Source organism: Thermobia domestica, chromosome 5 (genome assembly GCF_964235325.1).
Source record: "Thermobia domestica chromosome 5, izTheDome1.hap1.1, whole genome shotgun sequence".
Taxonomy (NCBI): domain Eukaryota; kingdom Metazoa; phylum Arthropoda; class Insecta; order Zygentoma; family Lepismatidae; genus Thermobia; species Thermobia domestica.
Genome location: NC_137458.1, coordinates 269990095 through 270004669, shown reverse-complemented (window position 1 = coordinate 270004669; position 14575 = coordinate 269990095). Strand labels below are relative to the sequence as shown.

General features: G+C 34.1%; 1 protein-coding gene across 1 annotated transcript; it reads left to right on the top strand.

Annotated features, from left to right (window-relative positions):
• Positions 1–3120: 3120 nt before the first annotated feature.
• LOC145684845 (uncharacterized) lies at positions 3121–13649 on the top strand. The gene is made up of 3 exons (XM_081757206.1): positions 3121–3260; positions 11725–12045; positions 13209–13649. The coding sequence occupies exons 1-3, from the start codon at positions 3246–3248 to the stop codon at positions 13515–13517; spliced, it is 645 nt and encodes a 214-aa protein (XP_081613332.1). The 5' UTR covers positions 3121–3245; the 3' UTR covers positions 13518–13649.
• Positions 13650–14575: the final 926 nt, after the last annotated feature.

Here is a 14575-nt window from a genome sequence, read left to right as displayed (position 1 = left end):
ACAAACTTCCGGACACAATCTGTCAGCCCAAATAACAGTAAAATATAATAGTTAACATGAATAACTACTACAATAAACTATAATAAATCTGCTAGACTTGATATTTAAGGTGGCTCACTAGATGTTCTCGGTGCTATGCTAAACGCTGCTTGAATAGTGCGACGTTGCCAGATAGTGTCGAGTGTTTACTGATGCCAGATAATAAAGGAAGTAATCATGGAGTTCTCCTTGGATACTTACTGGAGAAATTAGTTTTCGATCCTTACCGCAGTTTACAGCTAAGTTCCGCTTCTTGAATTGGAACGCTAGAATCCAGGAATTTTCTTATTGTGAATACCACAGTAAACATAAAAATTTGGCAATATCGCATTACGGCGTTCTGCGCAACTTTCTTCTCAAAAGCTATTTCCTTAAATGTAAATTAATATTTAAATGAAATGTGAAACATAACACGGAAAACGGTCAATATATCTAACACGGAAAATATATCTAATTCGTAATAACATCGTTACTTTAAAATACTTTACACATACAAATAAATATTTCATAAAACCGAGCATTTCTAGTAAGATCTAACAGCAAGTGCCATCTTGTGTGCTCGTTGTAAAACGGATCAAATGTTTTCTTTTATTTGTGATTTTTTTTCGATATCAGAAGACGCAACTAAATGAATCAGTGTCTTAAGTTGTAGCTGACACATAATTCTATTTTATAGTACAATATTTATAATATATAATGTTTCATTGCGCAGCAGTTAAGGGAATGAGTTCAAATACTTTCTGACCTCCGGGTGGTGATCCACCTTAAAGCATTATTCCAACATTCGCCCAATGAAAGTGAAGAAAAACTTAGAAAAGCTTCAATCCCTACTCAAAACTGAGACCTCTCAACTGAGAAGGAAGAAATCATTAGCCAAGACCCGCTTGGACAAAAATAATTTGGAAACTCTTTATGTGAAACATCATTAGTTTTATTACCCTAATTGAAATGATAATGATTTAACGTTATGAATAGCTATGAAAACTTTGATTAATTTAAATGTGGAAATAAATAATTGCATTATGTTCATGATGTTGTCCTTCATAAATGTGCTTGACCTCGAATCGAACCTGGAATGTGCCATACTCACCTGCGGTAACCGCTCTGCCACTAAGCCTCGGTAATTCCCCTCTTAATACATTACATTTTGAAAAAATGAAGCTATAATAAGGTAAAAAGTATGTCATTTCAAGAAGTAAAAGGTAAATTTTTCATGTATGTTAAATAGCTTTCCTTATGTTAGTAATAATTACCTTCTAGTATAAGAAATTATTTTCATTTAACTGAATTATATACTTCACTAATAGATAAAATATTTGATTTGTTTTTGAAGTTTAGGGTCACTTTTTAGCACGAAGGCTATGTGAGACGTGAACTTACAGTTTAAGATGGAAAGCCTGAACAATATGCACCAAAGGCGCACTCGCGCGCACTAATATTTAGATGGGCTACATAAACTGTATTTCAAACTTACATTTTGACAAGTATACCGAACAAGAAAATACGTATTTGTTATATATATATTCAACTTATGGATAGTTGGGTTATCAAAACATTAAGACCCGCCCTGCTTGTCTAGGGCTAGAACCAGAGATGGACTGGGTTAAAGGTTCGTGGGTCAAGTGGGTTAAGTAAATCAAGATTTGTGAGTGGGCCAGTTCATCGTGGGTCGATAAAATGTGACTCACTTCGACCCACCACCAACCGTGATCTACTTTGACGCACCGACCTACTCTGCTCACTGCATCATAGACAGCATCATCTGAACATTGATGAATTTGTCTACTTTTTACTTTCAAGGCCTGCATTTTTCTTCGTTTTTCATTTGTTTCTTTTATATATTTACCTAAGATGAGTATGTCTAAGTGAAAAAAGAACTTCGGCACTTTTGGATATTGATATTTGTAATTGTAATAATAGCAATATAATTTACTACTTGGTTTTCAAGATACAATCGAAATTACACTGTTTTCTTTTCATTCTTTACATTAGCCTGCTTTACCTTGATTTGAAACTTTTAAATTTCATCCTATTTTCCACTGAAAAGTATCTGTAATTCAACAAGGAAATAATTATGCATGATAATTAAGTTGATATTCATTGTAATATTGCCCATGACAAACACTTTACCATTTTATATTATGAAGATCAAATCCATCAGTGTTGTAACAGCGGTGCTTGCGCAATTCACCGTAGAAATTTAAATGTGAAAGGACTGAAGGAAGAAGACAATGAAGAACACGTCAAAACAATACGTGCACGAACTATGAACAGAAATATATAATGGCCAAATTTTCATAAAAAGAAAAATAATTCATTTTTTTTTTTTTTGACCGGTCACTTCAATTTAATATTCGTGTGAACAGCCTCGTTTTATTACAAGTGTAAACATTTTAGTCAGTGCAGGGGGGATGGGTCAGAGTTGATAATGATTGGTTTTGGTGGGTAGTGAGTCAGAGTGGGTCATGGGTCAAGTTTTCACTGACCCACGCTATCTCTGGCTAGAATAGACACATTTGGTGCATGTAGTCCCGGGTTCTATTCTCTGCGGCAGAGCTATTGAAATTTGATCGAATTACGGTGGTATGGATTTCACCTTAAACTGTAGGTCTACATCTTAGGTAGTTTCGATTCTAAAATGTACATTAACCTTCAATAAGAAACAATCAAATAAACAAATGATTCAACAGCAAAGTCGTGCATATATATTGTGTATAATGGTAATCATAAAAATTTTGTAAAATAACAAAAGAACACTCTATAGCAACGGTTTTCGCATGCATAATTGCACTATCACCTAGCTATTGCAGATAAAGAATAATGACCTATGTGTGAATCATAAGTAACGAAAAAAATGTACAAAGTATTGACTTTAAAGCAGAATAAAACAATACGATTTCAAAATAAACTGTCAGTAAAAGGAACGGGATCGTACGGTAAGGGAATCCTGTATTGGCTTAGCTAACAAAATTTATTTTAGAGAAGAAAAGCAAATTTATCGGTTCAATAACCAGAGAAAGAAATGATTAGAGAACGTGGTGACTGTTTCAAGAAATGATTTTTTAAAAAAATATTTATTCACAACTGTTAAAATTGTATAAAAGAGAAGAATTTCGTTGTTAACAGCATCAGTTTCTCAAGTTCGATCATCTTGAGATATCTTCCTCCTCTAGCACCAGATACAGAAGACAGCAACTAACAACACGATGAAGAACGTTCAGGTAACTTACTTGAAAATACAAAATTTACCATATGCATCTAGTTATGTATTCAGTATTTAGTTATTAGTGTTATATCACAGTTATCGTCAACATGGATCATAATATTATTTCTTCAATTTGGAATTCCCAACACTACATCTTAACAATATCTCAGTTAAAGAGTAGCTTTTTGTGACTGCATCGTTAAATGATTTTTTCGGCGGAAGAAACACTTGCAATACTACCTGATAGTAGTGCAGTACATGTGGTTCGGATTCTACGTTTAAATTTTAAATTCTCGTATCGTTGTTACAAGAAAAATTACATAGTACATACTTAATTAATTCTGCTTAAAGCAAGCTCTATATTCCCTTCTTTAACAAGTGCTGTTCGTTGAAGGTGCTTTCAAAAATGTGTTTTGATCAAACATATATTACAAGTAGTATCAGTCATTGACAAAAATTCTGTGCGTTTGAAGAAATTTGTTTTGTAAATAATTTCAGAATGGAAGGACAATTTGAGTACAGTTTTCAGTAAGTTAAAAAGAATGTAATTTTTCTGTATGGTCCAGCCATACCACTGTTATTTAAAAAAAAAAAAAAAAAAAAAAAACTTTACCAAACGGCAAGAACTTTTTTTGCTAACTGTACATGCGTAAAGGAGTATTTTTTGTCACCAATAGGAAATAACAAGCTACGATAGATATCATGTGATAGTAAACAACATTGCATATATAAAACCATATCTTTAAATGGGGACAGAGTGGCTGAGTGGTAGTGCGCTTAACTCTGAGGTATAGGATCCCTGGTTCGATTCTCGGCCAGGCAAGCTAGTGGTGGACAACATCGTGTCCGTGAGTTTTCTCGGGATTCACCCGTTTCCTCCCACTTTCTCATTCCACCAATTCTTCCATCATCATTCACTTATTTTAACCATTGTCTCCCTTAGCCTAGAAAGGGCATAATCGTAGGACATTAAACTGAAATATTTCATTTCATTTCAATTCAATATCTTTAAGCAAAATAAAACTGTGAATGATTAGTGACAACGAATGGCATACACTTTAGCGCCAAAACGTTCTCTTACTTGAATTTCTCGAAAACTACGCATGAAAATTCATCCATAAACATTCCGCTTTATTTACCTCAATGTCAGCTATCAAAGTGATATATCTCTTATATTCAGGCAACCTTTTAAATTAAACAGAAATTAAAATTTAAGAGTGAATGATTATTTTAGGCTATATCTATCTCATTAGCTGTACTATCTAATATTGTCCTGCAAGTGTAATAATTAAGAGCTTAATTAAAGAGTATATTTCAGTATCAGTTTGATCACTTATGAAAAACAAGCAAAAGAAAAATGGTAAAATTTGGATTATTTTTAGCATGTCAGGCCCTTAAGTTCTATCGATTGGTGCACGTTTCACTTTAAGATTTCTTTTTGTTAAACCCCAATAATATTCTAGAATTTCCAGAGATGAATCATTCTAGAAAGAATGCAAAAACTCAACACTTCTAAGCAGCAAAACACTGAAATTGATTACGAAATAGTCTTATAAACTAAAGTATTTTATATTAAATGTCTAACCTAGGCACTATTTAAGTTTGAAATATACTTATTAGGTATTTTAAGAAAACTGTCGCATACTGTTGACTTAGCACTGAGTTAAAATTACAATATCTTTCATCAAAATGTTGATAGCGATCCTCATAAATATTTGTAGATGAACTATAAAAAGCCTTGCTCGAGAATATTGGTTCTAGAAATAAAGTTAGGAGCGGACAAATAAACTTCGACTTAAGCAAACAGTATTGATGCGTAAAACAGTAATTCATTTGAACATAAACTAGCAGAATATCTCTTCTTCACACGGAAGAATACGTTTCATTTTGGACATAAAGGACACCGAAACTGTCACCAATCAACTTAGATCCCCTAAAACTACGAATTCGGTACAAATATCGGTAATTTTTAATTGTTTTCACACGTCACCATTTCACCCTTGGGAGTACTAATAGGAACTAAATTTGAATTTTAACGGCATAGAAAGTATGACACTTCGTCTTAGTGATCCAGAAAACTTTGGACTTGACATTATTATCGGTCATTTTTAATTATTTTTATTTACATCTCCCCCTTCCTCCTCCTCCCCAAGTTGTATCTTGAAAGCGAAATGATAAAAATCCCCAGCCCGAACCTCATCTATGTTGAAAATTTGATCGAGATCAGTAGGGTGGTTCAAGAGTTATTAAGTTACAAACATAGTTACTTTCATTTTCATATAGAAATATATATACTTGTATTTAAAAGTTAATTCTTTCATTTAAGTTTAAAACTTTGATTTATCATGTATGCAATCGAAAAAGTCCAAAAAGTATGTAGGCCAGAAGCAAAATAATATTTATAAATTTTAATTATAATTACTAACATTCGTAAAAATGAAATAAAATGAAATTACTAGCTTAACATACAGCGTTTATTCTCTTTAGTCTAAAGAGAGGAATCATTACTAACAGTGAATTGTTATGAAAGAATTGGAAAGATCAGAATATCAGAGAAAAAGCGGGAGAATCCTGATGAAACTAACGTGATTGGGGTCGATCCAAAGACCCTTCACATCAGGAGTCAGCGATCTAACGTCTAACGCTTTTCCTCCCAATTTTCTACAACCGGGACACTTGTCTCCTTGATCATTTAATTAATGGTATTGAATATAGTTTACTTAATCCGATACGACAGAGACAGCGGTAATTCGAAGACAATTCAAAGCACTCATGCTCCTTCAGTACGATTTGAGTCAACGATAAATTCTCTCTTGCGATCCTAAAGTTATTCGGCTATTGCCACAGTAGCCAGAGTAAGACAAATATGTATTTATAATTATTAATTGCTTCTTCCTTCTTTTCCTTTTTACCCCACTTATGTAAGATGAACGTTTCTGACTAGTCTTCTCCATAATTCTTTGACCAGGAATTCTTCCCTTTTAGGCCTTTCTCTCTGAACTCATTCCTAACTATATCCATCCGTTTCCTTCTTGGTCTTCCTCTACCCTTCTCCTTTACTTCTATTGTCATTACCCTATTTTCCACATAGTCGTTTGCTTTCCCATTAAACAACACTACAGCAATCGCCTTTCTGGAATCTCAATAAATATCTAAACAGTGTTTCTTCTAAACTTGAAATTTATGATAAAGTTTCAAGAAGAATTAAAAATACTTTTTTTTTCTCTTTTTTTTTAGCAATACTTCTTTCTCAATACATTATAATGCGCTTGGAACTTCTGGAACAGGTTATATTATTGAAATAATCATATTTACTGTGATAAAATATAACATTCAAGCTATCAACTTTGATCATTGTGCAAAATATTTTTAGAAGTACTTTCTCACATTTTATTACTTTTATAAAAGTGATTTTATTATCAACTGTTAGGTCACATTGGTAGAATATTTGTCATATCCTTCGTCCCGTCTTTAATTTTAGACTCGAAAACTCTTCAAAATACATAAACTTAGATTTCAGTATCAAGCTTCAGAAGAAATTATTATTATTATTATTATTATTATTATTATTATTATTATTATTATTATTATTATTATTATTATTATTATTATTAGTTCCTTTTGAGCCTTCGTCCCATTTCGCATAGGAATGATACATTATAAAACGAACCACATACCAAAATAGGCCGAAGCCGAAAAGAAATACATTAAATATTATTTTTATCCTGAATCCCTGTATAAAGTGACAGTGATTGTTTCTGACTGTATCATGTCTGTACCCAATACATATAATTAGGCTATTAAGTGGTTAAACATTCGGTTCCATAAATATTAATACCGTATTCAAATTTAAATACGGTTAATGGCTTTTATCCTATCTTGAAATAATTAAATTGAAATAATAAAGCTTTTCAGTTGCAATTAAGTCGTCACAACAGCTTTAAATTCCAAATTGGAAAATTGCCTTACAGTTTAACACCGATAGCGCAGGTCGCAACATATACAGGGTGGTAAGAAACTATTTAAACAAACTTCGGGAGCTGATTGCTGACACCGAAACAAGCAAAAAGTCCTCTGGAACTTTGGTCGGGGAAGGATAGTTTTGGCGATATAAGGTGCCGAAACCGTGGGAAAATGAACTGCAGAGGGCTGCAATTCTAAAACAACGATATGTAGAGAGTGCGGTTTAGAACATGACACTCGAAATCATACCTGGTCGATTGAAAACTGTATGCTTCAAACCACCACAAGCTGTGTATAAGGGATTTCCCAAAGGAACGTAGGGATCCCCTATAACCTGGCAAGTAATCTCTACTTACCTTTCGAGAATCCCTCACACACATCTTCCGGAGGTTTGAAGCGTACAGTTTTCAATCGAGCAGGTATGACTTTGAGTGTCATGTTCTAAACCGCACTCTCTACGTTGCGTTGCTTTTCATTTACAGCCCTCTGAAGTTCATTTTTCCCACGCTGTAGGCACCTTATAGCGCCGAAACTATCCCTCACTAACGAAAGTTCCAAATTTCTTTTTTTTTTCTTCTTCTTTTTTTTTTTTTTTTTTTGCTTGTTTCGGTATCAGAAATCAGCTCTCGAAGTTCGTTTAAATAGTTTCTTACCACCCTATATAGTAGCTTGATTGTTATATATTTGCGTATTAGAAGTTTTGCGAGACGCACAGCAGAACTGTGTCATCTTACTTTATAGATTATTATTATTATTATTATTATTATTATTATTATTATTATTATTATTATTATTATTATTATTATTATTATTATTATTATTATTATTATTATTATTATTAAAATCAGATATTTTATAGACTGAGAAAACTTGGAAAAGCTTACAAACATGAAAGATTTAGGATATAAATTTGACAAAATGTTTTTCTTTGATGAACACAAATAAAGGTACAACACATTTTGATTTTGTATTAACCCAATATGTGAATTTTAATAATAGACTATTTAACGTGAATAACTTGTTTCTATGATATGTTATTAATTGATTGTACATATGTAGTATGGAACTCCGTAGCAAAGGATCATTCTAAAAACTAAAGCAACTACAAAAGAAGGATATCATACATGTATGTTTTTTATATATAGATGTGTATGCAATTACAAATATATATATGGCGTAAAAGTCAAAATTTCATGTCCACGTGCAAAGCCACACACACAGGAAATCATACATTTATGCTCCTAAAACAAAGGAGAAAACAAAATATTACTGGCGAACTGTTGCCAGTGATGCATAGGTGATAACGGTCAATGCATATGGTTGCAGTCAAGGTGTCATAACTGCATGAGATTTTACCACAGGTCAATACTTTTTTTTAATTGACTTATTGAGAAATAGGTGCATGTTAGATAATCCGACACTAACATAAAATTCTCAAAATAACACTTGCATAATTTAAAAATTTTAACTGAAAGTTCTTAGTATTAGGGATTAGGAGTTAGATTTCATGGTTTTTGGCACCTATGGCCATTTAGCCTTTCACATTTGAGAGATGACGTCCCTCGGCGAGCACATTATCCTGAAAGGGAAGGAAGGAAGTGGCCTGGGATCTTATGTTAGGTATCGTCCCGGCATTTGATTGGTGTGAATGAGGGAAACCCAGGATAAACCTCACTTAAGATGACTGGCTTGAAAAAGCTGTTACACTTTCGACCAAGTATCCCCATCAGGAAGAGAACCCGGGACCGCGACAGCACCAAAGGCGACAGCGTTAGCTACTATGCAACGCGGCACCACTTCTTAATATTAAGATAAGATAAGGGATAGCGTATTTTAGTAAGTATAGTGGATCCATTTTAAATAGGGTGCTAAGAAACTATAATGAAAAAACTCATGAATATTAACAAAATATATTTAGGAAAAGTATATTGTCGTTTATTTAAATAAAACAATAGCAATAATGGTTCAATAGTGAGACCAAACTGCAAATTATGATTTTTCAAAGCTTGTAGTAATTGGACGAATTGTCTTTCGTTACTTTCTGTTATTTTATTTGGGGGAGGAGGTACTATTTAATTTCTTTTAATTCATTTTTTATTTTCACAGTACGCTGAACTGGGGTGTTCGTTGTTCGTAGCACTACAAATAAAGCAGATTATTATTATTATTTATAGTTTCTTGGTATTTTACACTACAATATTATAAGAGTAAACCTAGACTATAACGATATTAAACAACCAGAACAAAGCGACAATATCCTAAGGAGGAAGAAGGATAACAAGTTTGGTAAACTTTCCACAAACAATCACGTATTTAGTGTACCGTTGATGTTGTTTCACCAGTTGTACGATGAAATGTTGTTTATGTCCTTGCCTAGTTTAGAATGGGATTGAAGTTCAAAACAAAGTTGTAGGTGCGAGCAGAAAGTGTTATAGTTGTAAATAGTAACCTAAAAATATAAGTATATTTATCTTTTTCTTTCTTTGAGGTTATTTATGTTCAGTTTTATCATATTTCTTTTTTTAGAAATGTGGGCAAAACATGATGAATTTATGCACGTAAGACAAGTTATGAAAATGTTTATTTTATTTAGTGTATACGGAAATTTAGGCGAAGAACTCAAGACGGAAGACGAATTGAAGAAACAGAATGAAATAAAAGCTTTCAGTTGAAGTCCCACAATTATGCCCAATAGGCTAAGAGAGACGATGATTAAGACAAATAGATGATGATGAAAGAATTGGTGCAATTAATACTTTTTGATTTACTTATTTAGTCTTATTTTACATGACGAAGTTAAGGCTCCTGCCTTATCTCCCACTTGACCATGCAATACAATAGTATCATAATTAGTATTACAATAATAATAATAATATATGTATAAAATATATAAAACACTCCCAATCATACGTACACACACGTGGGAGGAAACGGGAATACCCCAAGAAAACTCATAAACACGATGGTGTCCACTATAAACTTACTTGGCCGGGAATGAACCACGGACCCTTAGGGATGTGCACGAGACGTTTCGAGACAGGATTTTCCTGACAAAATTCGAGTCGAGACACGACTCTTCCAATAGAGAAATATACATTTTTCGAGCCGGGACATCATTTTTACAGCACATTTTCGAGACGAGACAGCCACAAATCTCGTCTCGTGCGCATCCCTACGGACCCTACTCACTAGAGCTAAGCACTTTACTACTGAACCACCGTGCTCCCCAGGAAGACAAATTGAGGTCTCGCTGTGCTGACCACGTATATTCTACTTGAAGTTGGATTGGGAACGATTGTAAAATGTAGCCACTGCAGCATTAAAACTCCAAAGTTTGATGCATTTAAGGTTCATATAATTGTAAACTATTCAATACAATTTATTCTCGTAATTGGTTAGTAATACAAGAATGGTAAGGAATGGAGGTTTGTTTTGGTGATGTTCAAAGTATAAATGTATTTATATGAAGTTGAGTTGAGTTGATTTTGAGTTTAACCGTCCCGTTCAGCAGCGAGGCTATATAAGACGTGGACCTACTGATTAACGTGGAATCCGAACCACACGAGCTCCCTCCGGGAATCGAACCCGGGTATCCCACGCCAAGTATTTATATGAAGATTAGATTGGTAAACAATTGTTCATAAGAAGTAATAGCGATATAGTGAGAGGTGATAGTACGGTGGATGAATGTTAGATCACTCAGCTTGATGCGTGTGATCCAAGGTTCGATCTCAGGTTGTGGTGAATAATATCACGTTTGTGGGTTGTCTCGGAGTTCTCCCGTTTCTTTCATCAATCTCATTCCATCAATTTCATAATTGTTTACCTTCATTACTCGTTTATATCTTTTAGCCTGAAGAGCATAACTACGTGACATAGAACTCTTAAATTTCATTCCATTTCATTTCAAAGTGAAATGATATTACTCGATATGGAAAAGCACTTTCACACAACTGAATCCGTAGCGCATATAATTTCGGTACATGTGGTTTCAGGTTCAATTCCTGGTTGAGCATAGCCTTTTGGCAGTTCACTTACCATCAATGAGAAATTGAAGAATAGTTCAGTTAAGATGCAACGTAGTCCGGTCAAAAAGTGTAATGGTGCGCTAGCTATATTGACCATGTATACTCTACTTGAAGTTGGGTTAAAAACGATTGGAAAATGCAGCTACTGTGACTTTAAATCCTCGATATTTGATGCATTTTTTTTTGCTTCATATAATAGTCTTGTCACTAATGCACGAATGGTAAGGAATGTTTAACTCTTATTTCATGAACGTCTTTTCTCCTCTAAGAAATTTTACACTTCAACTTCTATTTGAGCCATCTAATAAAAGTCTCCAGTATACAAGCAGTACGTAGATAGAGTTTTTGGAAAATCATGATTCCAAAGTACTTTGATTACCACTTGCATATAGTTAACTCTGCTTTATCCATTAAAAAAAACTACTTATTACGTTGTGAAAAGACTCATTAATTCTTGAAATAATTTAATATTGATATTTCTCTTTCTAGTTTTTGATCCTGATCGCTGTAGTTCTGTCTGGTGTGGCTGGTGGCCATCACGGAGGCGGCGGAGGAGGTGGTGGTGGTGGCCATGGTCATTCTTTCTACTCCTTCAGTGGGCCTGTCGTTGGTCCAGATGCAAAAGTTGAAGCCCTCGTGAGCCATGGCGGCGGCGGTGGTGGTGGTGGAGATGGAGGCCATGGTGGATTTGGTGGACACGGAGGTCATGGTGGCGGATTTGGTGGTCACGGTGGAGATGGTGGCCATGGCGGATTTGGAGGTGGTGGTGGTGGCCACGGAGGAGGATACCATCACGTCGTTGACTATGTGGTAAATTATTGTGTCCTTGATAGAAAATTTTAAAAACTAACAATTTCATGTGAAATGACTTTGGTCTATGTACTGATATTACAAATGACCTCCTAGTTTTCAAACTTTCGAAACACTTTCTTCAACAGATTTGGAGGGTACAGTAGCTTAGCAGTACAGCGCTTACCTCTGGTGCGTGGGGGTCTCTGATTCGATACCCGGCCAAATAAATTTCTGGATAACAACATCGTCCCCTGGATTTTCTTTGTGTACTATCGTTTCCTCCGACATTCGCATTCCATTGCCTTAATCATCCCTCCCTTTTACCCTAACAATCTTAATCATGGAACGTTGAAATGGAAGATATTCTTCAAATGAATTATTGTACACTATCCTAAACTAAACATAAAAAACATAGACTTTCCACTTTGACTTATCAGAAACAATGTAAATCTTTAAGTCGTATTTTAATTTCTATAATGAAACCTTTACAGCATGATATAGAAACTAAGAGAAAGTTTTGCTAATCTTTTTCGAGTTTCTGTTTTGTTTTCTTTTTTTTTTGGGGGGGGGTGTCTCCAAATTAATTTTATTTTTAGAAAGCGAAAGAGACAAGCAAAAATTAATAGGTTAAAAATTAATTCCATATCTAATAAACCAATACAACTAGGAGACGCTTCATTTCAACACTAGATCAGTTTGAAACACTTCTCACACTATGAAAATCAGCAACAGATATACACTATAATACTGTAATTACATACTATTAATTTCTTTTAGAATATCACTCAGTATCATACTTCAATGCGAACTAATTAAGAATGCTTGAAAGAGAAGTGCATAAAAGACTACTAATAAGTAGTACGTAGGACATTACACTTAGATTTATTACTTACATTTCATGTTGTATTTAATATGAAATGTAAGTAGTAAATAATTTGAATTTATTCAAGAAATGTATTGTACTACCTTACTGGTCCAATTTCTGGCATCTGTTATAACAAAATACAACTACTTTGAGGAGAGAAGGTACCTACAATACTACGCTGTAGTTAATTTGTGAATTTACTTCAACGAACTAAATAGAATCTTTGTAATGAACATTTAGAGCTTAAAAATTACATTTGTGATCACCAGGATAATACAATTATAACTACAATACATCTTCCATGTTTTTCTTCCAGGGATATCCCAAGTACTCGTTCTCCTACGGAGTAACTGACCACAAGACAGGAGACCACCACGGACAACACGAAACACGTGATGGAAAGCATGTTTCTGGAGAATACCATGTCAAAGAACCTGGCGGCAACGTAAGAACTGTCAAATACCACGCTGACAAAAGTGGATTCCATGCCTCAGTCCACAACAGTGGTGGCAACGACCATTCTGGAGGAGGACATGGAGGTTATGGTGGCGGCCACGGAGGAAATGGTGGGGGTGGTGGGGGTGGCCATGGTGGCTTCGGAGGATATGGAGGACATGGTTGGTGATCAATAACATTCCATTACCACTAAGTTATTTATTACATGCCCCACGATCATGTCTCTCTGGCTGTGGATCGGATATTCCCATATCAAAATATGTTAAGCTTTCTTTTGTTACAACTTTTTTCTTTTTTGATTGAATAAATATTTATTAACAAAGACATACGTTGTTGTGCTTCATTTTAATTTTTTTCATAGTAAGGCATAATAAGAAGTAATTGTACTATTAAATTCTATATCGAGACCTTACGAACTAAATATGTACCAATTCTTATATAACTTGAGAAATCTTATTTTTAAGACTTCCTATACAAGACATCAAACTAATTTCTGCTTATTGACTATACATGAATGTTGAGGTAAAATATGTCAACACTGCATGAACAATTATGTTTTAGAAACAAAACAATATTTGTTTTAAAGTTTTTCCTTTGTGCTCTTTTAGACTTTTTGAAAACATATATATAACATACAGATTCTGGGTCATAAACTCACACAGAAAGAAAAATAGAGCGCATTTAGAAAGAAAATCTGTGAAAAAATCCGGGTCCAGGCCTGGTACTGCTTCTGCCACGGCAGAAGAACAGCAATCTGTGTTGCGGTGAGATTTTCTATGAGTTCGAAAATGAAAATAAAATTATTATTATTACTTCTGTTTAACATCCCGCAGTTAGGCATTTTAGGAGAAAGGAACCGGATGATTAATGGAAATTAACCATGTTGAATTAATTTTTATGGTCCTTCACCGAGAATCGAACACAGCACCACAAGCACACGTGCTAGCCACTGGAGAAGGGCGTACTGCGTTGGATCTAGATCAGTCTAAATCATGCGAATATACTCCTCATCTCTTTGTACAGTCAGAGACAAGAGTTATTTCCGTTTGATTAAATTAGTTTCGTAAATAACTTCAGAATGGAAGGATAATTTGAGTTTAGTTTTCAGTAAATTATAAACAATGTAATTTTCTGTAGTTCTAACCATACCAGCGTTATTCCCAAAATAAATTTAAACGTAAAAAAAAAAAAAAAAAAAAAATTGTAAGTGCTGCTACGCACTTAATT